Source organism: Trichoderma asperellum, chromosome 3, assembly GCF_020647865.1.
Source record: "Trichoderma asperellum chromosome 3, complete sequence".
Classification (NCBI taxonomy): Eukaryota; Fungi; Ascomycota; class Sordariomycetes; order Hypocreales; family Hypocreaceae; genus Trichoderma; species Trichoderma asperellum.
Window position 1 is genome coordinate 2,419,634 of NC_089417.1, and position 23,320 is coordinate 2,442,953.

The 23,320-nt window shown below is 50.1% G+C and overlaps 9 protein-coding genes and 1 non-coding gene across 10 annotated transcripts; 6 read left to right on the forward strand and 4 right to left on the reverse strand.

Annotated features, from left to right (window-relative positions):
• The first annotated feature begins 160 nt into the window (after positions 1-160).
• On the forward strand, positions 161-1,726 carry FPR2 (Peptidyl-prolyl cis-trans isomerase fpr2). The gene is made up of 5 exons (XM_066127459.1): positions 161-558; positions 668-725; positions 799-840; positions 919-992; positions 1,085-1,726. The coding sequence occupies exons 1-5, from the start codon at positions 378-380 to the stop codon at positions 1,270-1,272; spliced, it is 543 nt and encodes a 180-aa protein (XP_065983570.1). The 5' UTR covers positions 161-377; the 3' UTR covers positions 1,273-1,726.
• On the reverse strand, positions 1,562-3,840 carry TrAFT101_005371 (uncharacterized protein). Its single transcript, XM_024911051.2, has 2 exons — positions 3,559-3,840; positions 1,562-3,505 (listed from the first exon to the last, which is right to left on the reverse strand). The coding sequence occupies exons 1-2, from the start codon at positions 3,691-3,693 to the stop codon at positions 1,754-1,756; spliced, it is 1,887 nt and encodes a 628-aa protein (XP_024757433.2). The 5' UTR covers positions 3,694-3,840; the 3' UTR covers positions 1,562-1,753.
• Positions 3,841-4,109: 269 nt separating this feature from the next.
• Positions 4,110-5,965, forward strand: TrAFT101_005372 (uncharacterized protein). Its single transcript, XM_024902747.2, has 3 exons — positions 4,110-4,380; positions 4,447-4,613; positions 4,687-5,965. Exons 1-3 carry the CDS (start codon positions 4,343-4,345, stop codon positions 5,775-5,777), a joined length of 1,296 nt encoding a protein of 431 aa, XP_024757432.2. The 5' UTR covers positions 4,110-4,342; the 3' UTR covers positions 5,778-5,965.
• A 1,234-nt stretch (positions 5,966-7,199) lies between these two features.
• Positions 7,200-9,820, forward strand: TrAFT101_005373 (uncharacterized protein). The gene is made up of 2 exons (XM_024900861.2): positions 7,200-7,897; positions 7,969-9,820. The coding sequence occupies exons 1-2, from the start codon at positions 7,772-7,774 to the stop codon at positions 9,211-9,213; spliced, it is 1,371 nt and encodes a 456-aa protein (XP_024757431.2). The 5' UTR covers positions 7,200-7,771; the 3' UTR covers positions 9,214-9,820.
• A 2,185-nt stretch (positions 9,821-12,005) lies between these two features.
• Positions 12,006-12,885, forward strand: ALTA7 (Minor allergen Alt a 7; the record flags this gene model as incomplete). The annotated part of the gene is made up of 3 exons (XM_024900954.1): positions 12,006-12,032; positions 12,222-12,467; positions 12,553-12,885. The coding sequence occupies 3 exons, from the start codon at positions 12,006-12,008 to the stop codon at positions 12,883-12,885; spliced, it is 606 nt and encodes a 201-aa protein (XP_024757429.1).
• Positions 12,886-13,195: 310 nt separating this feature from the next.
• Positions 13,196-14,565, reverse strand: TrAFT101_005375 (uncharacterized protein). The gene is made up of 2 exons (XM_066127460.1): positions 13,831-14,565; positions 13,196-13,768 (listed from the first exon to the last, which is right to left on the reverse strand). The coding sequence occupies exons 1-2, from the start codon at positions 13,903-13,905 to the stop codon at positions 13,271-13,273; spliced, it is 573 nt and encodes a 190-aa protein (XP_065983571.1). The 5' UTR covers positions 13,906-14,565; the 3' UTR covers positions 13,196-13,270.
• A 143-nt stretch (positions 14,566-14,708) lies between these two features.
• On the reverse strand, positions 14,709-16,123 carry TrAFT101_005376 (uncharacterized protein). The gene is made up of 3 exons (XM_024905458.2): positions 15,952-16,123; positions 15,710-15,863; positions 14,709-15,637 (listed from the first exon to the last, which is right to left on the reverse strand). The coding sequence occupies exons 1-3, from the start codon at positions 16,018-16,020 to the stop codon at positions 14,889-14,891; spliced, it is 972 nt and encodes a 323-aa protein (XP_024757427.1). The 5' UTR covers positions 16,021-16,123; the 3' UTR covers positions 14,709-14,888.
• Positions 16,124-17,854: 1,731 nt separating this feature from the next.
• On the forward strand, positions 17,855-18,580 carry TrAFT101_005377 (uncharacterized protein; the record flags this gene model as incomplete). Its single annotated transcript, XM_066127461.1, has 3 exons — positions 17,855-17,970; positions 18,389-18,440; positions 18,542-18,580. 3 exons carry the CDS (start codon positions 17,855-17,857, stop codon positions 18,578-18,580), a joined length of 207 nt encoding a protein of 68 aa, XP_065983572.1.
• Positions 18,581-19,333: 753 nt separating this feature from the next.
• On the forward strand, positions 19,334-20,242 carry TrAFT101_005378 (uncharacterized protein; the record flags this gene model as incomplete). The annotated part of the gene is made up of 1 exon (XM_024908713.2): positions 19,334-20,242. One exon carries the CDS (start codon positions 19,334-19,336, stop codon positions 20,240-20,242), a length of 909 nt encoding a protein of 302 aa, XP_024757426.2.
• A 2,909-nt stretch (positions 20,243-23,151) lies between these two features.
• TrAFT101_005379 lies at positions 23,152-23,236 on the reverse strand. Its single transcript has one exon. It is a non-coding gene; the product is annotated as a tRNA-His (tRNA).
• Positions 23,237-23,320: the final 84 nt, after the last annotated feature.

A 23,320-nucleotide genomic window follows, 5' to 3' on the forward strand; every position in this document is an offset into this window, starting at 1 on the left:
TGGCACTAAAGCGCCCCCCGGGAAATAGCACCGGCGCGGGGGAATTGAGTGAATAGAAGGCCCCTGGGGGAATGCGTCCACCTCATTGGCCAATCGCCAAAGCGCATGCATACACCTCTCCGCTGTTTCGGGAAGCTCGTGGCGTCTGGCAGAGCTGGCCACATTGCCTCAAGCCTCAAGGGGTCCCCTCTCCTCTCAGCTACCACGGCGTTCTAAAGCCATTCCGCATTGGCCAGATATTCCGTTCTCTCTCTTCCTCCTTCTTTCCTCAACGAAGCCCGATTGTCTCCCTCCCCCAAAGCCCAACGGCCCTCCTTCCGCACCGCCTCGTTCGCCTCATTTCTTCGTCCGCGCCCCAAATCCCAAGTTTCGCCACCATGAAGGCAGCCCTGCTTCTCTCCGCCCTGGCCTCTTGCGCCATTGGTGTCGTCGCCGCCGAGGACCTCAAGATCGATGTCACCCACTCCGTCGAGTGCGAGCGCAAGACCCAGAAGGGCGATAAGCTGTCCATGCACTACCGGGGCACTTTGCTCGCCAACGGCAAGCAGTTTGATGCTAGTCAGTAGCCGTCCCGGTCTCTCTTTTGCCTCACCGTCTGCATCCACCTTTGGGGAAACAGGAAGCGACGATCTTGGCTTTGGCTGACCTTTTTTCTTCTTCTTCTCAGGCTATGACCGCGGCCAGCCTTTCAGCTTCAAGCTGGGCGCCGGCCAGGTGATCAAAGGGTTTGCATCCCCCTCCCCCTCATCGAAGTTGGATGCCTTGCGACGGAAGCTAACGGCGATATTACCTCTATAGATGGGACCAAGGTCTTCTCGACATGTGCATTGGAGACAAGAGGTAAGGAGAGCATTACGACGTCATCTCTCTTTCGCCCCTTGATAGTTCACCATAGCTGACATTACATCACTTTTCTAGAACTCTCACGATCCCTCCCGAGCTGGGCTACGGCCAGCGCAACATGGGTCCTATCCCGGCTGGTTCGACTTTGGGTATGATCTCCTCTCCCCCCATCTACATTATTTTCCTTTCCCTTCCAACCCCCACGCCGTATCAAACATCAGGCCACTAATTGATGTCATAGTCTTTGAGACCGAGCTGTTGGCCATCGAGGGAGTCAAGGCCCCCGAGAAGCCCACCGAGAAGCCCACTGAAGAGACAGTGGCCGGAAAGGTAGCTGAGAAGGTTGCCAGCGTCGCTTCCGAGGCTGCTGAGGCCGCCGGGACGGTTCTCGCTGACACTGACGAGACCGAGGGTCACGAGGAGTTGTAACGAGATAATGATTTGTAAATACTAGCTTCTTCCTTTTTGAGCCTGCATAGCCGATATCGAACGTCAAATGAAACGTTCCCTCGAAACGTTCCTCTATTTTGCGTGATAAATAACAACTCTATCCATGTTAAGCTTTGATCGGCCGTCAGGAATCCATTAAATTCCCCGAGGCTATATTCTTTGGGATAACCTTTGGGCTCCATACGTCATATTACTGTCCCTTTTCAATAGTGGTTGTCACAAATAGCGCAAAAAGAAGAAAAGAAAGGGAAAAAAAAAAAAAAAATCAGTCGATTTGATAGATCTGCAAAGACCAGGGGAGTGATTGGCCTAAAGAAACATCGTCTTATCCAAAAAGGCTTCAACTCGCGGCTAATATGTATAGCAAGAGGCAAATGTTGTACATCTCAACAGAAATTTATCCCAAAAGCACCAAAACAATGCTGTAGATGTCATCACTCATTACCCATCATGTGCTCCTCTATCCAAAAGTGAGCTTCTTCTGCTTTGGATCCGTAATGGGCGGGCGACCCCGCTTCTTTTCTGCCAGCTTGGGCCGTTTATTCACGTCAGGTAGGATGGATGCCGTATCCTTGGGTTCATCAGCCTGGACCGCATCTCGAATGGTCTGTCTAGACAGACACAAATCGATGTGCTCATTGAATTGTCGCTCGTTTGCTGCCTGGGGTCGGAGGCATATTGGGCAATCCCACCACTCCTCCTGTGGCGGAGCTTCGCCTTCAGGCTTCGGGTTGGGCACAATCTCCTTTCCATGTCTTCGATCAGCCAGCATCTCATCCTCATCCTCTCCCTGCTCATGTGGTATATCCCCCAGGCCATCATCTAGACCTTCTATGAAATGCTCGTCGTCTTCATCAAATTTCTCCCACTCTTCTTCTCCCTCAAATAGTTCGCTCGCTTTCCTTTTCACGGGGCTATTGCCGCTGGACCCCCCTTCACCCTGCCGGCGAGGTTTGAAACCAAAGAATGCCATTGTATCAGGTTTCTTGGTGCTGACGAGATTTGTGCAGCGCAGCCCCATCAGCCTCAGCTTCATGCCTGGTATCTCCTGCTCCAGCTTCGCTAGCATCGGCAATGAATAGTTGTACAAATCGTCCGCCAGATATATCGATTTTGGCAGAATTACTTGTCGTGTATAAACTTCAAATGTATGTAATTTTATCTTGATGCAAAGCGTGCGGCCCTTACATTCAGTCTTCCTCATGTCTTTCTCCAGAGCCTCGGCCGTGGAACGAAGTTTGTCTCTGAGCTTGGTAGGATCTGACATATCGTGGAACGTGCTCTCTGTTCCGACGCTTTTCCGCTCGTACTCTTCTGCAGGCTGTATTTTGGTGCGGCCAAGGCCTAAGTAGCACCGAAGGAGAAACTCATATGTCTTCTCGCCAAAGAGTCTATTCAAATATTGCCGCTGGTCATACAAGTCCCCGCACGTCTTCACGCCAATCTCCAAGAGCTCACGCTCCAATACTCGGCCGATGCCATTAACTTTTCTCGTGGGTAAATCTCTCATAAATGCCATGATGGCATTTCTCTCGTTTGGCAGGACGTATTGCCCATTCGGTTTGTTAATGTTTGAGCAAATCTTTGCCAGCCTCGCGTTCGCCGCAATACCTGCCGAGACCGTAATGCTAGTTTTCTCATGCACCTCCTTCCTCATCTGCTCCACTACTGTCGCCGGATCCATGCCATGTTCCTCGCAGTATTCCGTGATGTTAAGGTAGGCTTCGTCGATGCTGGCGCTTTCGAAGCGCGGGTCGTAGTTGACAAGAACTGCTCTCACCTCCTGGGCTTTTGCACCGTACTTGCGGAAGTTTGATTTGATAAGGATGAGCTGGGGACAGAGCTTCTTGGCAACGAAACTAGCCATACCCGACCGACAGCCAAATTGGCGTGCAACATAGTTGCATGTGGTGAGGACGCCGCCGCCAACTGCAAACGGAACATCCTTTAACTCGGGCCTATCCAGTAGCTCAACAGCTGCAAAAAAGGCATCGCAGTCAAGGTGCACTATGTGCTGGGTGAGGTCCCTAGAGAGCTCAAGCTCTGCAAGAAGGCGGTCGGCATTTCGTAGATCGCGTGTTAGGTCTTGTTGTTCCAGCTTCTTCTTACGCGATAGAATTTGTTCAATCTTTTTCGTAAGGACCTTGTCTCGGAATTCTTCGCGATTGAAAAACTTGGACCCCTTGGACGCATTATATATAATCTCAGAAACCTATACATGTGTGTTAATTCCAATCTATGACAACAAGAATCCTTGGTAATGACCTTGCTTTGGTCGACCTTGTCTTGGCCTGCCTTGGTCAGCGAAGGCCCAAGCAGGTGATACTTAAGAGTTTTAAGGCCATCATCTTCATTCTCCTCCAGATGCGCTGATTGCTCCGTGGATTCCGCAGAAGTCATATTGATGAAGCCATAAAATTACAGTGTCAAGCAACAGGTAGTATCAGGCGGCTTGAGGTATTTAGCAGCATCATACTGATAATACCCAAAAGCACAGGTCGCGCGGCCTTGCACTGTCCGCGCACGAGCGGAAATCCGACGATGGTCAAGACGCGTGCCTAATAGTGCGAATGGAGGAGAGCCAGATGCGATAGCAACGCGGAAGCACGTGAAGAACTTAGAGCGTACAGGCCCTATTATTACGTATTGCGCCGCTAAGCAGCAGTTGTCATTGTAGCGGGGCATTGTTCTAGAGGCGTTGTGACAGAACAGCCTGCGGTGCAACGCTATTGGCCAGAGGCTGTGCTCACACCCCTCATTGTTTGGTCGTGTAAGCGCCGAGACGCCTTAGTCTCATAGGCCGACATGGCAAAAGGTGATAGCACGATGAGGTTTAAAACAAAACTCGTTAAAATAAGGCCTGTTTAAATTAAGTCCTGTTAAAATAAGGCCTGCCCAAGTTTGCGCTCCAGGAGTATAAGTAGCAACCGGCGCACAACAAGAGACTCAAGGCATCCGGATCTCCAAAGCTCCCTCAGCTTACTATCTCGAGACAGAGCAGAGAGCTCCGCATTGTCGGCTGGTAACCGTACTCTCAGTCACAGTCAAGATGGCGGCAAGGCCCGGCGAGGAGAACGTAGCTACGCTGTGAGTGGATGGCAATCGCGACGGAGCTTACAGCCATTGCTAATATCGAGTCTGCCTCTTGCACAGCTTCGGAGATGTTCACTACTTTTACTCTCCGGTGAATGTGAAGCCCCGCCATCATCGTTTTGATAAAGGATCATACGTCTACTTGTTTGAGAACGCCAGCGCGAGGAGGTGTCGAATTGAGATTGCGAACAACCCTGGAACAGATGATCAAGATGCTTTTCATGGATGTAAGAACAAGCAGCACCGTTTTCACCGTGGAGTACAACGGCCTAACATCCTCATTTTCTTGTCGCATAATAGTTCTCGACCAAACGCACGTTCGGTACTCATACAAGCAACACTGCACGGTCTCTTTGACCGTAGCCGAGTCGGTCGACCAGAGCGAATGGCATCTGCCCACCTACGATCCGCGCAACGAGACCAAATATCACTACAAGCTACATTCACTCGATATATACTTCTGGACGCAGCAGGATGCGCTGCAGTTTGTCAATGGTGTCCGGCGTGTGCTTCCGCCGGCCCAGGTCGAGGTCCTCGATGAGCCAGGCCCGCCCGCTCAGCCCGCCGGAATGAACGCCGTCATCCAGAAGCTCGAGACGGCTGCCATCTCTGATCCCAAGTACAACCATGAGCCGGTGTCATCGCAGTCGGCTTCTCAAAGCTCGGTTGGCGGCGCCGGCGACGTTTCAGCCGTTTCGTCAACAGCTCCAAGCCTCTCCTTGCCGCCTCCGCCTCCTCCTCCTGCTCAGCCGGCCAACTTTGCGCCGATGGCATATAACCCAGCTGCTCCGGCGGCGCCCGAGACCATTCGTCATCGCGAGAAGACCCCCCCTCCGGATGAGGATCCCCTCAATCCGTTGGCAGTCGCCGTGGCATATGATTATCGCGGACAGCCCTTCACTCCAGGCATTCCTCCGCCATCTGCACTCGGTAACTTGGGGAATGGGCCTCATCAATTCGCAGCACCTCCAGCCAATCCCGGACCTCCAGTCCATCCCGGGATTCACCGAGCCACGACGATGCCGGCGCAAGGTTTACCCTCTCCCGGACTGCCCGGCACTTATGGAGCTGGATTTCCGGCATCTCCAGGCTTCTCTTCACCGCCAGCATCAATGCCGCCAGCGGTAAACCAAGGCCTTCCTGGTCCTCCAGGTCCCCCGCCAGGCGGATACTCCAACTATTCATATTCTCAGTCGAGCTATACACCGGGGGCACCTACAGATTACTCTATACATCAACAGGTGTATCGGCCGACAGAGGCTGAGGCTGCTCATGGCCATGGTGGCCACCAGCCGAAGAAGGACAGTAAAGGTAGACTCGAGGAGAACGCTGGACGGCTAGAACGAGGCGTGACGGGCATGCTGAAGAAGTTTGAAAAGAAGTTTGGTTAGAGTTGATCTGACGATATGCACGAGTAGAGGATAAGACAGGGGCTATGATTTTATGATAGCAGGGATATCCAGGCTTGGAGGAGTAACGGGGGTTAATTTTTTTTCTTCGCATATAGGAGATCCATGGATAGTATTTGTAGCTTAAAAGATAGTATTTTGTCGCTCGACGCTTCAATGCAAAGATTGTTACCTTTCTTCCCTCTTTCGTCCCTATTCCGATAGACTAGACAGGAGCCTTCTTTATTATGGTTAGCAGCCGACGATGTCAGCACTGACGCTTCTATTTTCGATTTAGGGGCTACTCGCTGCAGTTTAGGCGCTTCTGCGAATCGGCGATGAGGTGTGTGGCAGCGGTGTAAGTCAATACGGACTATTGAGTTCGCTGTAAGAACTAGGTACTACTGTCCCCGATAAGAAAAAAAAAATGGCAATATTTAACTATTATGTGAATTTCCTGAAAAGGGAACCATTTTTCGAGGGATACTATACAACGAATAGCGGAGATGTCTATTGATCTACCTACAGTATCGCCCTAACAAAAGTTTGGGACACAACTCGGAGTAGATGAGGTGGTAGTAGCGGACTCTGTGCTAAGAATAGAAACTACTACGTACTACGGTCGAGCGCTCTGGTGGTAGCTGGTGTTGTAAGATTGAATGCTACAATATGATGCCGTCTGATCAAGATTTTATTTATCCTTTGTCCTAAGGCAAAGTCTTACACATTGTTGGGCCCTGTGACGTTTTCATGTCAAAGTTTTGTAAGAATATGTCTCCGGAAAGTCAACTCAAAAAAGCCACAGTTTACCAAGGTGCCGGGCACACGTGTCCAGCCCTGTTTGTGCCTGCAAACACGTTGCCTAGGTTAGCGGTCTAGCCTGACAAATATCTCCACTGCATAATACATACAGCAGAGCGAGAGGGTCTAGATTCCTGTGTTCCCAAACATCCCAATGCTTGCTCGCCCGTGCTAGCTATCAGAGTCGATATCACATCTTGCACTGATCTCAAGATCAGAACAGGCACGCGTGACAGGCGCACTAGCACTACCACCCAAAGCACCCCAATTCCATATGCAGCCATTAATAGCAAAAGCAACGGCCCGTCCAGCGGGTAGCTTGGCAGCCCAAACGGTTCGCCTGCGGGCGGACGATGGGATGGTGTCAGCCACCCATTTGATTCCGCAGCGAATCGGCAGCGCCTCGCAGCCAGATGCTTGGGCACTGCCGAATGGCTGCAACTTCACCACGCTTTCTGCATTGGCCCTGGCCCGCCGACGACTCGCCATTCCGGCCAGCCCTAAAGGCGTGGCTCAGTAAAAGAGACGCGGAGCATTTTTCTTTCCGTTCAACGCTGGCTGAGTCGATGATGGTGGCTTAGCACCCGAGGCGTGCTTGTGGAAAGCGTCATGAATGGGGCTGACAGGCGGCTGTTAGCGTCTCGCCGGGTCGCCTTCTCAGGACCTCTCGCGGGTCCTCGAATGAGCTACTACACATGCACAGTTGCCCACCGGCGCCAGGCCAGCAGGTCCCGCGAGCCCCGACCCTGCATCTCATGTTTTCCGCCTCCCGCTTCCTTTTTCTTCCTTTTTCTAGTCCAGCCCCCCCGTCTCGTATTTCTTTGCTCTTGATTGTCTCTTCGTCATACTCGCTGTGCTCTGTAACCTCATCTCGTCTCTTCGCTTGATACTTTCCACCGTCCCCCGCATAGTCGACGCTGCCGGCCTGGTCGTCCCACCTCGCTAAACGCTACATCATCTGCTTGGATCCTCGGTCACTGGAGAGACGCTGGCGCCGCCCGCACTGGGGAGCTTACATACGATACGAGCCGCGCCTCCGGCAGAGGCCCAATGCGGACCTCAGACTCGTGAAGCTGAAACGACCTGAAGAAAAAAAATCTCACTCGCCCACAAGTTACTGTCGCGATTGTCTCTTCCTCTCTTCCCATCCATCGGACCTTCGTCCACCCCTTACATGTCTCGCGCGGCCGGCGAGGATGTATCTACCTACACCCAGACGAACGGCGCAACCTGCTGATGGCAGCGCACAGCTGTCGCAAGCGACTCGCCACCTCCATACGCTAGTGCGGCGGGATGGAATGGGCGGCAGCATAATAGGTGCTGTATGTTCTGAGATGAAAAACAATTATTGGGGTCTCAGATTTTTGTTCTAACACTAAAGATGCTGTAACAGATCATCATCGGCGTCATCGTCGCAATCGTTGCAGTCGTCCTTCTCGTACTATTCATCAGGCGAAGAAGAAAGGGCAAGAAGGCCAAATACGAACGTGCTCAGGGAGACGATACGAGGGAGGTAGCCAACTCCCGTGGCATCAACGCAACAGCTACATCGAGAACTGGACGAGCCGGAAGATCTACTCATCCTCCCCCTGCGTCATCAAATCGCAATAATGCAGCTGCAAATGGCAACGTGGACCGCAACACGTCGGTTCGCTCGGTCATGACTCTGCCGGCATACCGCCAGGATGCTGCACAAAACGAGCAGGTTATAGGGCGAGAAGGCGAAAGAGATGGCATCGATGTCATTGTCGACTTACCTACCGAGGAGGAGATGGAAGCTTTGCGCGACGAAGAGATGGAGTCCATGTACCAGATCCGGCTTGCGCGGCGACAGCTGATTGAGGAACAACAACAGAGGAGAGTTGAGCGACAAGAAGCCCGGTCACGAGGCGACGTCACGGCTCTGGCGGATATCCGTGCCCGCACACGGGCTGCGAATAACAGCACCGTTATTGATGACCTTCGACGGGAGATGGAACGGGCCAAGGAGAACAGAAATCTATCCGTGTCAAGCGTATCTTATGCAGACGTTGGACTGGCTCGCCATGACGGTACACGAATCCGTGCCAATAGCACCGAAAGCGAGCGCATTGGCCTTCTTTCGGATGCCGGGAACATCGCGGTGTCTGATTTGCGATTATCCCAACAACACAGCCGCGTGATGAGCGAGAGCTCGGTCATCAGCATGGATAGCAACTTTCCCTCACCGGCCCTGACCCGATCTGCAGAGGCCCCAAGCGAAGCTAGGGCAGGATCGAGCCCCGAGCTCGTGGAGGCGGATTTGGGTGACGAAGCTATGCCACCTCCAGGGTATGAAGATGTTTCTCTTGTGGACGACGACGATTTCCAAGACCGATCCATCGTGCCAATACATGAACCACCACCAGATTACCCAGGACATCATCGATCAGAGTCGCAAAGGAGCCGGCGGAATGAGACATCGCCGTCTCTTGAGTCGGCCTCCAGCCAAAACAGTTCGACAGAGCATGACGAACGACGGATCAGCCGCGGCGTTGGTGGTGTACCCCAACTACCCAGCCTGCGAATCAGGGACCTTCCTCCGATTACGGTTGAACCGCCAAGTGCACGGCCACCAGAGCGTGAAGGCGCCGAGGAGGCCGAGCTGAGCCCATTGTAAAAGGAAAAGTTATACATACTGCGAACAATCTTGGGATATTTTTGCTCTTTTTCTTTGTTTGTCCTTTTCTTCTTCTCTTTTCTTGTCTCTCCTTTATGTTTCGACCGCATGAGCTATGATTTATGGACAGCCTTTTTTTTTTTCTTATTCTTAATATTTTGGATTTGGATACATGGAGTTCAAACGGATACGAAGCGAGCTCCATGCTGTCTTCCATGCTGAGTCTGTTTGAGGCGGGCGCGCTTCTTTTTCACCTTTTTTCTTTTTATCCTACTTCTTCATGAGCGGTGTTACGGCGAGAAGGAGGAGGAGAGGGGGCTTTTGTATATAGAATCAGGGATAGTTGAGGCTGTGGATTTTGTATGTGTATGCGAAATAGTGGAAAGCATAGGAAGCTATCTGTTCTTCATTTATAGCCTATATACTACTTACATCACTCTACTGGTTTTACTTTTTCCAAATATTCGGGCCTACTATTTTTATGCGATAGGAGCAGGACCGTCTTTTGCGATAAGTTTAGATGGCTTGTGCTACAATTTGGGCTATATTTCTGTTTTTACCTAGGTAGTAGATAGCCAATAAAAGACAGAGACAATGGTGTTCCAGAATATCTATCTATGCCAGCAATGCATCTGCAACGAGTCAAAAGTGGAAAGCGATTATGAGCTACATTCTTCAATCCAGGACAATGGCGGTCAGTAGAACTATAACCAGCAGAGCAGGTGTCATATGTTGGGAACTTCTGAATGATCCAATCGATCTCTAGCAATCCCTGAGCGAATTGTCGTGTTGGATCAAATACGCGAATTGCACGGCACTACGCCGTATTCTCGTATTTCTGGCCAGGGCTGCAGATTTTCCCGGACGCCCAGCTATAGTCTTTCGCGGCTTAAAGCGGTACTTTCGCCGTATGCTGTGGGAGGGTGCAGTGCAGCGCGGATCACTGCTAGCAGTATTGGCATTCTAACTCAATTGCGTGCGTCGTATTATCCATCGCTTTGCAGCTGAGGGGTGCAATTGAGAGTTGGTTGAAAGAGGGCGTCCGGGGACGGGTCGAGACTCTGACCGCTGCGGACCATTTTCATCACGAAAGACAATGCTGCCAAAGATGTTTCCACTTCGCCAGAATCAGTCTCTTGTCAAGTGTTTCGTTTGACATCCTTTCTGAGAGCAGCCAGCCGGGGGAAAAGAGGAGAAATATTAATAAACGGCGCAGCCAGCTTTTTAAAATTTAAAACTCTCTCTCTCTCTCTCTCTCTCTCTCTCTCTCTCTCTTTTGTAGCGAAACCAAGAGGGGGAAGCGGGGGGATTTAAGTGACATTTTTTTTCTCTTTCGTTTAACGTTTAGGCGTTGAGGCCGTGTTTGCGTTCGGTCTCACTGGCGCAATGCACGGTCAGCGGCACCAAAGTGGCCCCCGCCGCCTCTGAGAGATACAACATTAGGTAGTCGGGCGATGTAGCCGAGCTGGTTGTCTTCAACTAATGCATGTTGGGAGAGGGGGAACAGAGTTACTTTGACGGCGGCGTGTCGTTATGGGCGGTGTACCTTGGCATCATTCGCTAAGTGTGTAACTGAGTGAGTTCAAGTTGTCAGTGATAACATCAATATGAAGAGGCGGCGTTTTTGGCAGTTGAAAGAGCAGAAATCGGATTAAGCGTGCCAGACAACAAGTTCATAACCATGGACAGGCTGAAAACGACCCAGGCTGCTAATCGCTTAGAAATTGGCCGAGCAGGCATTGATAATCTCTACCTGCCTAGCAACCTAGGTAGCTTGCAGAGCTTGGTACATACCTTATCGTACCGCTCGATCCAGCCTTGATGCTTCCCCACTTTATTCGATCGCTCTGCTGCAGCACACCAGAGAAGCACACTCATGGCCATGTTGGCCATGTCCGGATCGCAAATTGCATCATATTCGTCAACAAATCTCTTCGTTGCATCTATAAGCACGAGAGGGATAAGCAAAAGGGGCATCTCGTCATTGTTTAAGCAGCTGTCGGTCTGCCTCCTTCTTAAGCATCCCGCGCGCTTGGTGACTTAGCAAAGCTTTAGCTAAGCTTCAGAAGGCTCCACTTTATGCCCCTCACAGCCCACCGGCGGGGTGCGATGCAGTTTGTCAGGCTCAAGTAATGCTGATTTGCTCTTCGATCCGCACTGCAAATCTACCCGCGTAGAGGCAGAAACTGCTGGCAGCCAATATTAATCAATGCTGACACGATGATTACAGTTTTTTGCAGTCGTGTTTTTTCTTTTCTTTCCTTCTTTTTGGGGCAAGGCTCTAATTTCCTACTTCGGCATCTTGGAGACCAGCAATCGACGTGCCAATTCATCTGATTACCAATTGCAGCCATGTGCATTCCAGCGATTCAGCCAGATCTGGTGCTCCATTATGTGATGGTGCCGTAAACGTAGGCACGGAAAAAAGAGGGTCTCTCGGAACGTGAACCTCGCCATGCCATGATCTCATAGCCTGATGTCGAGGTACCACGGCTATGCAGCACACACCACACACACCACACCCTCGACCTTGGAGATGCATCAACCTTTCCACTAATACCAATTCATGGCTAGGCGGCTCGGAGGTCCAGCCGGGTCCTTGCATGCCCTCTGCCCAGGTATAAGAGCTCAGGTCCCCGTCCCTCCCTCTTCGGCTCTTCCTTTGAGAAGCCTCATCACAGTCACCCACAGTTGTCTGAACTCAAAAGTACTTCCTTTTTTTTTCGTTACAGCTTAATATTTTTCTTTGAGATACCCCCAGTTTTCCTCTTTCGGAAACTCTAATAATCACAATGGCTCCCAAGATTGCTATCGTCTACGTAAGTTGAGGCCTGCCGTTTACTACTCTGTCCCGCCCAATTGGGATACTTCCCGTAGCCATTGCCCCTAGCTACCAATTGGCCATACAATGCATCAATTGCATCGTCAATTCTAGCAACACGAACTATGGCAGCGCCGCTATACTATAAAAAAAAATCTATTTTGCTAACACTAAATCACTTTTCTAGTACTCCATGTACGGCCACATTAAGCAGCTCGCCGAGGCCGAGAAGAAGGGTGCCGAGGCTGCTGGCGCCCAGGTCGACATCTACCAGATCCCCGAGACTCTGTCTGATGAGGTCCTCGCCAAGATGCACGCTCCTCCCAAGCCTGAGGATATCCCCTTCCTTGAGGACCCCAAGACCCTCACCCAGTACGACGGCTTCCTGTTTGGCATTCCCACTCGATATGGAAACTTCCCCGCTCAGTGGAAGGTATGTCTTACACAGCAAATACCCCCCCCTTCCCGTCAATATCCTATATATATATAGAAGTAAATACTAACAAGATTTTGTATAGACCTTCTGGGACAAGACCGGTGGAATCTGGACTTCCGGCGGCTACTGGGGCAAGAAGGCCGGTCTCTTCATCACCACCGGAACTCCCGGCGGTGGTCAGGAGTCTACTGCCATCGCCGCCATGTCCACCCTGGCTCACCACGGCATCATCTACGTTCCCCTCGGCTACGCCAAGACCTTCCCCGACGTCACCAACCTCAATGAGGTTCACGGCGGCTCCCCTTGGGGCGCCGGCTCCTTCGCTGGTGCCGATGGTTCTCGTCAACCCACCGAACTCGAGCTCAGAATTGCCACCACCCAAGGCCAGGCTTTTGCCGAGGCTCTCTCCTCGTGACTACATGGCAGTACAGAGAAGAAGTCGGCTGTCAAGGTAGCCCCGACCAATACGTCTGCCCCGTCTGCCCCAAAACCGGAGCCCATCCTGGAGAGAGAGGAGAATGAGAAGGACGGCTTCTGTGGTCTTCCAGTGAAGTGTGTCATCATGTGAAGGACATGGAGAATAAAGAAATAAGGGGAAAAAAACCTTAAAAAAAAAAAAAGAAAAGAAAAAGGACTTTAATATATAACTACGCGATATCAACCGCAATTCTTTGCTTTAACGTTAATTAAAACACCTAGCACTAGATGCAATAGAATTGAAGTACATTAATCTTACAAATCTTGCTGGTCTTAGTTGCAACATCGTCTTGTAGTTGTCTGGATCAGTCATGATTCGTTTATCAATGCTCCTTCTTGCGTAGTGCACAAATCTCCTCCATGCAGTCGATGGAAAGTAAATCATGGCTGATTTTCTTTGCGTTTTTACCAATCATCAAGTCGTCGACTAGTTGATACAAGTAAGTTATTGTGGTCTCTTTAGATGAGCTCCTTCCCAAAGGGTTTCCACCAAAAGACTCCCAGTAGCTAGTTTGTAGATCTTCAATCACGTATAAACCACCTGGCTTGACGGTTTTCCAGAGAAACTCTAGGGATGTTATCTGCTGGTCCATCGTGTGCCCGCCATCATCTATTATTATATCAAATAACCCGTCTGTGGTTGCTTCTGCGGAAAACTTTGCGAGGAAGAGAGTGTCTGCCTGGTCGCCGATGAAGACTTGTGCATTGGCGGTTTTGTCCTGGTATTTTTCGGCGCACTGTCCATCGTACTCGATAAAGTAGAGATTTACGTGGGAAAAGTATTCGAGCCAGGTGTAATAGGATGCTCCGGGGCCATAGTCCTACAGTACACGTGCCATGTGGTTAGAGACTGTCCATCTGATAAAGTAGGATTCGCGCTCACCATGTTGCAGCCAAGCCCGATCTCCAAGACCTTCAACTGGTCGTCTCGGATACCCGACAGGTACTTGTCGTACATGAATTGGTATTTGTGAGTGGTGACTTTGTCTGTGCCATATTTTCGCGCTATCTGTTCAAAGTCCGGGCGTCCGGCTACAGCTTCATCGCCAAAGCTGCTTCCTCGATGAGCGTGATCGCTAATACCTACCTATCAGAAATATGACAAAGGGGGCGATACGCACCGATGAGATGTCAGTTTCTCTTGGATGGTCTCTGCTGTTACGCTGCCCCACTGATGGAATATTGCGTAGAGAAAAAGAGTGGCGGATGCAACAAAGGTCAGATAGAGGGTCCGATTGGCTGTCATTGTGACGTCGAGCTGTGATGATCTTTCTGCGATGATCTTCAGAGGCTGTGGAGAAGGGCAATGGAAGGCTCCGGTGGCAAGTGATTCAATGGTTCAACCACTCCATGTCGTGCTGGACTGGACGAAGTTATCATGTAGTCTGAGGCAGCTACAGTGATATGGAGATGCCTGATATGAATGCGCGCTGCGGTTCAGCCGAGATGGCAGGTTCAGCCGAGATGGCCGGTTCAGCCCATCTCTACGCCTACCTTATGGATTGTCTGCTGCCGTATGTACCTCGTGCCAGGAGTGGTAATGGAATATATAACGAAGAAGCATCATGGCACATTAAGGCAACAATAGCTGGCGAAAATAGGGAGGCGCGTACTTCGCCGTACTTGACACTGCACCCTGCTGTTGAGATATAGCAAGTAGGAACCACCGCACAAGCTTGGTTCTTTCCTTCCAGGTGCCTTTGTCTAGGCGAGTGACTGTAGAGTCACTTCAAACAACCAACGACATCTTCAGGTCTACCTGCCTGATCCACCCCTGCCAATTGCAATTGCAACTGCAATCCATTAGAATTATTACCTGCTTTCTCATTTACATACTCCAGTAGCACTAATGCTCTACCGCGTCTATCCATATATCATTCATAAACTCTAATTTGGGCGTGCCATACCCCGTCGCCTCCCGACGCAAACCCTCTTTTTTGCTCAATTTCTGTCCCCCCTTTTCTTAAACAGGTCCGTCTCAGACCCAAAAAATGGATTCGGCTGGAACGGCGTAAGGACGTGCGGATCCGATTGCAGTTCGCCATCATACGGCCGTTGTCGATCATCTCCCACTGGAGGCGCTACTTTGATCTCTCCACGATATATTTCAATTACAGATATGACGGGCAGAGCTAGGAGCAGCATCGACAGAAGCTGACCAAAGCTCCAGTCCTTCTCTCCCTCGTCGCTTAGTTTTACTGATGGGTGTCCAAATGCCTGAGAAAGGAGGGCTACTCGTACGGCGGCGCCAATGGCAACGGCCGTCATGAGGATCCATCCCACCACTTGTACAATTTTATAGAATCTCTGCTTCCGGCTATGCAGATACCATGTTGCGAGGACAAAGATGATTACGTTTCCCGCCATTGCCGCGATGGTGCCCACATAAGATAAACCGGCATTTGATGGAGCTCTCTCTCCGTCAACTTTCCAGACACAGGCAACGGGCAGAGTCGACTTGTCTAGCCCCTTGGAGACGGTCTGAAGGACAAAAACCCCAGAAACAGACGATAGCGCCAAGTTGACGAACATGAGAAACTGTCTCATCCATCTCAAAACCCAGTCACGGCGATAATCTCGAACTAGCGCCAGAAGCGTTGTATTGTGCGTTGCCATGGACAGGAGCGACAGCATCCAGATTAGGAAGAAATGATACGGGACAAGGGAGTTCATCTTAGCTAGACCAACGCCTGCGAAGCCATTCATTCATTAGCGTCATGCTACCAGGAGATATCCGGGGTTCGTTCGTTCGAGCCGCTTACTCTGGATGCCGATCCCTTGCATGATCTGTGAGTCGCTGTATCCGTTGAGTAATTTTCGCCGGGTGATTGAGTTTCTCCCTTTAAAGTCCGCGAGGATAACACTCGCTGACAAGATGATGGCCAACCCGGCTGTGATCATGAAAGAAAGGAGAATCTAGGGATCATGGTTAGTAGGGCACCCGACAACAGCACAGCCATGATGTTCTCTCACGACCATCTGCCGCGAGTGCCGGTCAACATACTCCTTGTCCTGCAACCCCCGAATCGCTGGGGGTGGATTCAGGTGCAGACGTGCAGTTCAGTGTCCCCATGTTTAAAGATTGTGGGATTATGCTTTGTCAAGCCGTGGGATCATAAAATGAAGGTTGTGGAACGAAGCAATTACGAGCAATGTCAAATTTAAAGAAAAAGCAAGAATCGCCAGCTGATACCAGTCTACTTTAAGAAGCAATTTGCATATGACGACTTGGCATGGTGGGGAGCTCTCATTATACCCAATCTGTTCGTATGACATCTACAGCACCTGATGATGGACTAGACTAGGCGGCTCGTCTTGAAACACGGGAGGGAAGGTGTTTGGGCTGCTAGAGCCGCCCGTCATCGACTGGCCAAGATTTCTTGCCTCTGCCACAATGGCTATCAATGGCCTGCGCCTCGACATGTATTTCTGGGCGACAAAGCTGCTGCTTGGCTGCCGCTGCTAAGCCATCCAACATGAGGACAGGATTCAGGAATTAGCCAGGATCTGCTCTCGTTCTGCTAATCTTAGAGCTTAGAAGGAAACGCTTAGGTGATGATCATCACTAGCCACTTTGACCAAGTTTGGAGGAGCACAGTCCTACGGCCTGCCGCCATAGAACCCCGGCAGTTGGGCAAAACGGGCTCCACTGCGCACTGGGAAGAGAGGCACGCCTTGCAACCCTGCAGCTCAGCAACCTGGTCTGTCCACCTAGCTTGGCATCAGTCACAATTGAGTTTGCTTTTGTTCTTCTAAGCTGCAGGACGCTTGCGTAGCGCCTACAGGGTATTCTACGAATTATAAGCACTGATGGCTGGAGATATTATCATCGATACGAATCACATGAGGTGAACTTCGCTTTCTCCCGTGTCAGCCCACGCGACCAGCTTGCTTAGCTCCTCCAAGAATATAATGAATTATGACAGCTGGGGGTGAAGAGTGGAAAATGAGAGCGATGTGGTTTACTGATCGAGGCAGCAATATACAGCAATATACAACATGGCACATGTGCCTATTATTATCAACTGTCGCACCACAACGACCCTTGAATAAGATTTGATTCGACTCGACTGTAGCAATCGGTGCCAAGCAGGAAAATTAGTTCTATATTTTGTCTTCAAAGGGGAAAGAAGGGGAATAGAAGTTCATGAGCTGGGGCTGTGACCTCTCCTGCCTTGTCTTGCGGCAACCCCGTTGTCTTTCTTAACTTTCGCCCCCAGCTGTCGGGATAGACTTGCGGCCGACCTCTGATAAAAACTCCACTCATGCGCCTCTACGGAGACAATTAACCAATGCGATGCCAGCTTTACAGATGCCTATGGCTGCAGGGATATTGACTTGGTAAAAAAACAAGTTGAAACTTTTGTGATAGAAGCATGGGGCACGTCGTAGCTGTATGGCATGTCGTTGCCACCACTTCATCTCACGAACAGACGACACGATTCCGCTAGGTACAGACTTGTTTCTTGAGACACCTGAGACATCACAACACATCGCCCCGTTACCGGCTGACTGGATCAATAGGAAGTGCATGCCAAGTGCCTCGTGCAGTGGATGAAGTACCTCTACCATAATGAGTGTAACTCTGCCTATGCTCAATTAGACTCTCGCCTCTCAGCCGAGCTCATTGGGAGATCTCTAGCGCTAGTCGCCCGTAATAACGATCGACGCGCGAGATGCCCTGTCTGTCAGGCTACGTGCCTTCTTCTTCTCAAGGGATAGGGTCTTGTCCCCTATCTTCATCAAGCCAAGCTTAGCGCTAAGGATACCTAGATGATCCACGCAACTATGAACCGCTCGGACTGAGGGCCCAGCTGTTTGGATCGGTCAAAAATGCCTGTCACCAGCGGATATGTCGGGCGATAGCCATTGTCGCGAAGACGGGCGGCCGACGCCGTTGGGCTAGGATGGCAGCAGCCCTCCCCGGCCACCGCGCTGGCCGCGATGGCACTGGCAAAGTAGCAGCGTTTGCCGCCATCGTTGAGAGCGACCCCTTTGAGACCTGTAGAGCCGCAAGTGGATCGTGAGTGCGCTAAACGGCGGCGGGCGCCAACAATACCGAGCGCAAGTGCAAGTATTAGTCGGTGGGTTGTGAACGTTGACCTGCGTTCCTATGCTCCCCGGTACTTTATAGTATGCTTCAAGTGCATGTAACGCCACCACAGCAGCAGCAGGCTCGAGAGTCAATGAGTTTAATTTGCGAGGCTCCCAACACATAGAGAGTAGTCAACGTACTACTATTACTAGTGCTACCACTACGATTATTTAGTGGCACTGTTGTTGGACGTTTCAGCTGAAATGTCCAAGGTTAGGCACGCACGAGGATCGCACATGGCTTATATGCCCTGGTTCATGATAACATGCTCCCCATGTGGTTCACCCGGCCGGACGGTTCGCTGTTAGGCCTCTGAGACTCTAATTTTGCACACATGACCCAAGAGCTTGATGGGATTTCAAGGCCGGGGAAGTGGCCCGGCGAGCGGTGCACCGGAAGTGAGTAGCATTTCATGGCCCGGGCTCCCCAAAGAGTAACGGCGCATTTTTACGCGAGAGTTGGTTGGTGGATAGCTAAGAGACAAAATGGAAATGTCTAGGAGTTGGAGCCGGCCAATGCGGAAAAGTGGCAGCAGTAGCATCATCTTCATACCTAATCCCCACATATGAGGTGATGCTATATTGCTTCCCCCCTTGCCTTTGCCTGCTAACTCTGCCAGTGCCGGCGAGCTACCGTAGGGTATCCTTGCAGATTTGGCCAAGCTACGGGATCTGTCAGTCGGCGACTGTCTGATTCTCGTACCCCCTCTAGCGAGTTAGCTAACCATACTGTCGGTCCCATGTCAGTGGTTATTCGAGGAGAGGGGGCATTCACGCCTGCTGGCTGAGAATCTCGCTCGGCCGCAGATGGTGGCAGTGAGTAGAAGGGAGTCTTTATACGGATAGGTTGATATCGTGTTCCACGGGTGGAGCGTTCTCTCCCCGAGCACTTTCTTCGTTTCCATTGCCATGCTTTCTCAAAATGGCCCTCCACCCATATTCGAGACGAGTTTGTCTCAGCCTGTACGGAGCAGATGAAACCTGGCCAACGACGGTTGTGAGGAATTGCCATGCAATCCTAACATGTGGGCTAATGCTTGGGATACCACATTGGGTACATACATCTAACCCAGCCCTTGTCCTCGCATCCACACCCCCCTCTCTTCCTGTTATGCCACCTTTGCGGCGGCGATTCCCGTAGTCAAGTGCTTGTTATTAGATTTGATCTAGGATAATTTGCCAGGAGTAGCTTTCGGGCGCCCTGGGGTTGCAAGCTTTATATTTGTCTGCATGCCTTGTCTTGCATGATATTATCGAGATCAATCTTGTCGACGAGTCTCTCCTAGTCCGCCATGATCGTCCTTCCTAGGCCTATTATGCTTCCGAATCTGGGAGCTCCTAGTGCTCACAGCACAAATATTGAGTCTTCTGGCTCACGATTCGTCCACCACTATCATCCTTACCGCAACCATCAACATCACCACAGTCAACCTCACAACCGCCATCATCAAAGTCAGCCTCAAATGAGCCGTCTGCACCAGCACCGACGTGAATTCAGTCACCCACATGCACACCGACATGACAGTCCGCCTCAAAGGCAAGAGCAACAACCGCAGCAACAACCACAGCAACGGCAGTATCATTCCCCGCAACCTCAACAAGCCCTTCCCCATCGGCAGCATTTACGAATCATGCCGTCCCTGATCGAGCGTCTACCACCAGAGGTCCAAAAGACTGTCTTTTCCTACCTGGACTACGAAGCCCTCATCCATCTGTCCACCATGAATCGATATTTTCATCGGATTATAGACCCTCAGAGGATGGCCGATCCAGCAGACAAAGCACAGTTTATCATGAGAGCGGCGAAAGACTTCCCTCAGCATCGCCCTAGTGAGAAGGGGCATGACTACAAGCCTGGAAACTTTGAGTGCTACATTTGCTTCCGTGTGCGATCGCCAGAGCATTTTGACATGCTGCAACCCCAGTCCGTCTATGTCGATATTCACAGCCACATCGTCCGTGACCGAGAGCCGGACCCGCGGTCGGATAGACTCATCATGCTTCGACGGTTCTGCATCTCTTGCGGCGTGGACACAGGCATCCATGCTCCGTTCGACTGTCTCACTACACGGACGGGGCGCGATCTTTGGGTCTGCAGATGCAGGAAAGTGTGGTCCAAGCCGCTCTGCCTGCGGTGCCCTGACTGTCAGGGAGACTGTCCTCTCCGGCCAAGAAGGAAGTTGGGAGTTGATCGTGCATAATTTGTGCGGTTGCTTATCGGCAGTGGCTTATGCGGTTGGAGGCGGTAACATTCTGTTTGTGTTATTGGAGGCGGATGCATCAAACCGGATCGGAACTGAGAAGAGAGTGGATAAATTCTTGGCATGAGATATAATTACGGCCGTTTCGTAGAATGGGGGGCTCTAAGGGTGGAAGGGTTACACAAGGAACTGGGAACAAAGGGGGGAGTTATGCATTGCTGGCGTTTATGGGGGTTTTATAGGAACACGAATAGCACGAGATTGGTATCTATTGTTAATAGAAGGGTAGTAGCTGCTGCGAAAAATTTCGTTCCATTATGTCTTATCCAAGCTTTTACATGCAGTGGGAGTAGTAGAAAAATTGTTATATATACTATCAAGGTAGAGGTTACTAAAAATTCTACTCCATGTCCCCATATCTACGATTCTAGTTACTGGATTTGGCATCGTTTCCGAGCTCTTCATCACTTTGAATACCTTCCGCCCAACTTCGCGGCTGAGCATAAACATCTTCGCTCCAGATTCCACTTTTTGCTTCATGATGAATATCCCCATCGCCATCACCGTAATCCGATAAATCCTCAAATCTAGTAACGCCGCTAATGGCCATGATACGGTGTAACTCTCAAGATAGCTACAAGAGCTCGAAACTTGGAACGAGTGCAGGGCTGTGCGCCGTAAGAACAAATATTTGCTCCGTCTCGATTGGTTAGCCGCTAATGTTGTTTCCCCAGGTTGAATTATCCGTCAATACTACTTTTTGTATCCAGTCATCCATACAAGCGCCCTGTAGACTAGCTGAGGGCGTAACATGGTGACGTTTTAGCTAGTGAGTGGAATTGAACAGCAACAGATTCATCATAGGTTTTTTCACAATGGCTTTAAGGATATTTCCCCATTGTTGCAATAGTAGATAGATATAGATCTATAGAAGCCACTTCTAACGCATGCAGCCATCCAAATTGGTACAGTGTTTGTGGCTATCCGAATTCGTGGAGTCTTCTCTGCAGCCACGCGAACTTGTGACTGTCCGGCCCATGATAATTTTATGGATATATTGTTGAGGGAAACTGCTATCGGAGTGCACCAACGTCGACATGGCGTATTCATGTATTATATAGGTTTAGTAATCCTAATCAACTTCCTAACTTCTACTTAGTCTTCTACTTAGGTTAACAATAATAATGCTTTATTTATTGTTCAACAGGTTATAAGCTCGGCCGCTCCACTGACCTATTGACTTAATATTCTTGATCTCCTGTTGGTGATACAAATCCAAGAACCTAATATATCGCTGACAACGACGTTTATAACTGCACTACTTAAACTCTCCTGACCTAACAACATTATGTTAAACAATAACTTCACTTTCAAGCTTGAACCATCCAGCCCCCCCTAGCTGATCAGCCAGGGTGATAACTACGCTGAGTGGAGAGCAGCATGGACTATCGCGTTTCGGTATACAGAACTCTGGGGAGTCGTCGAGAACACTAACCCACATCCTGTCCTGTCAACACCCGCTATAACGCCCTCCTCACCCAATGGTCCGAAGAGGATAACAAGACTACGGTGATGATTATGTCTGCGGTGCACCCGGACATCGTCATGCTGGTGACAACAGTTCATTGTTCAACATATATGACTCTGAAAATCAGTGATATATCCTTTAAAAACCCTTGGGAATTGTATGGCAGCCGGTAGTTGAAACAAAACTGAGTGCGTTGTTCTGCGGTGACTTTTGTAGAGCCCACCGCTGTACAAGATGACATCCTTTATGCCCACAAGAGTTCAATGTTTTGGCAACACGCAAACGCACGTGATTAAAGCAGAATTTTTGAGGACTGCATAGAAGATTTAAATAGGGCTCGCAATATCGATGTAAATATCTACTCCCCAGACTGTCATTCATCAGTACCTTTAATCCTTGACTTGCCACCAAGAACTTTACCTGAGAGCTTATGGGAGATGGGACGCCTGGGGTGGTCTACTATATATGCCTGATGTAGAAGCCAAAGCTGATACTCCAGCCTCGCAGTAGCGCTGGTCCACCGCTTAAGCTCAAATAAGAGATATCTCAAACTTAATGCGCGATGCCAATATCTCAAGGAGCAAACTATTTCATGTTGGGAGAAGTTGTAAAGATTGTGAAAACCCCGCTGAGAGAAAGTACCAGGCAAGTAGTTAACTCAACATAATAGATATCGCCGTGAATGAGGTGTTACCGAGGTATCAAATCCAATCGTTAATAATTCGACACCCCAATCTTTTCCATGCGGCACCAATACTGTGATCGTTTGCGGCGCATTGTACCTTGGCCAAGGCGCGGCTGGCATGGCTTCAACACCACACAGCAATAGAATGTCCAATCAATATCGTTCATAGCTAGCTACATTGGTTCTCTGGCCGAGCTGGACCAAAATAGAAAGGGTTAGACAACGGCTCAACACATCTACATATAGTATATACCATCTGTGAGCGCTTGGGGTGGGACACAGGGTTGTCAACCAAATGAAGCTTAGATGATCCACCAAACCACGACTGGACTTTGAGGATTAGACCTTTCATGGGCTCATAGACTTTGAAAGAAAAAAAAAAGAAAAGAAAAAAAAAGGGGGGGGGGGGGGGGGAATGCTGCTTTCTCCAGGAAAGCCACGGGTTTTTAGTGCTTCAATAAGCTTAAGATATCATCCGACTATCTGTTTGGCCGTTGGGAGCGAAGAATCCTCCCCAAAATCGACCTTACACGGTTTAAAGGTCCTCGATGTCCACATGCATGCATGCCAGACTTTTTAGTACCTTATTTACAGTGGGATCCACAACAGCCACTACTAGAGACCGCCGACAACGCCATGCTCAAAAGTTAAATTCATGATTCATGACGAAACAATACCAAAAAAGCGCAAAAAAAGTGCCATTACGAGGAGTCGAACCTCGGTCTTCAGTGGTTTGTAGTAATACCACAAACTGATGTCTTAACCGTTGGACCATAATAGCTAGCACTTGAATTGATACTTGACTGTTGAGGAAAATTACAATATCAATGTATTCCTTGCCCACTTGTTGGTAACTGTAATTTGA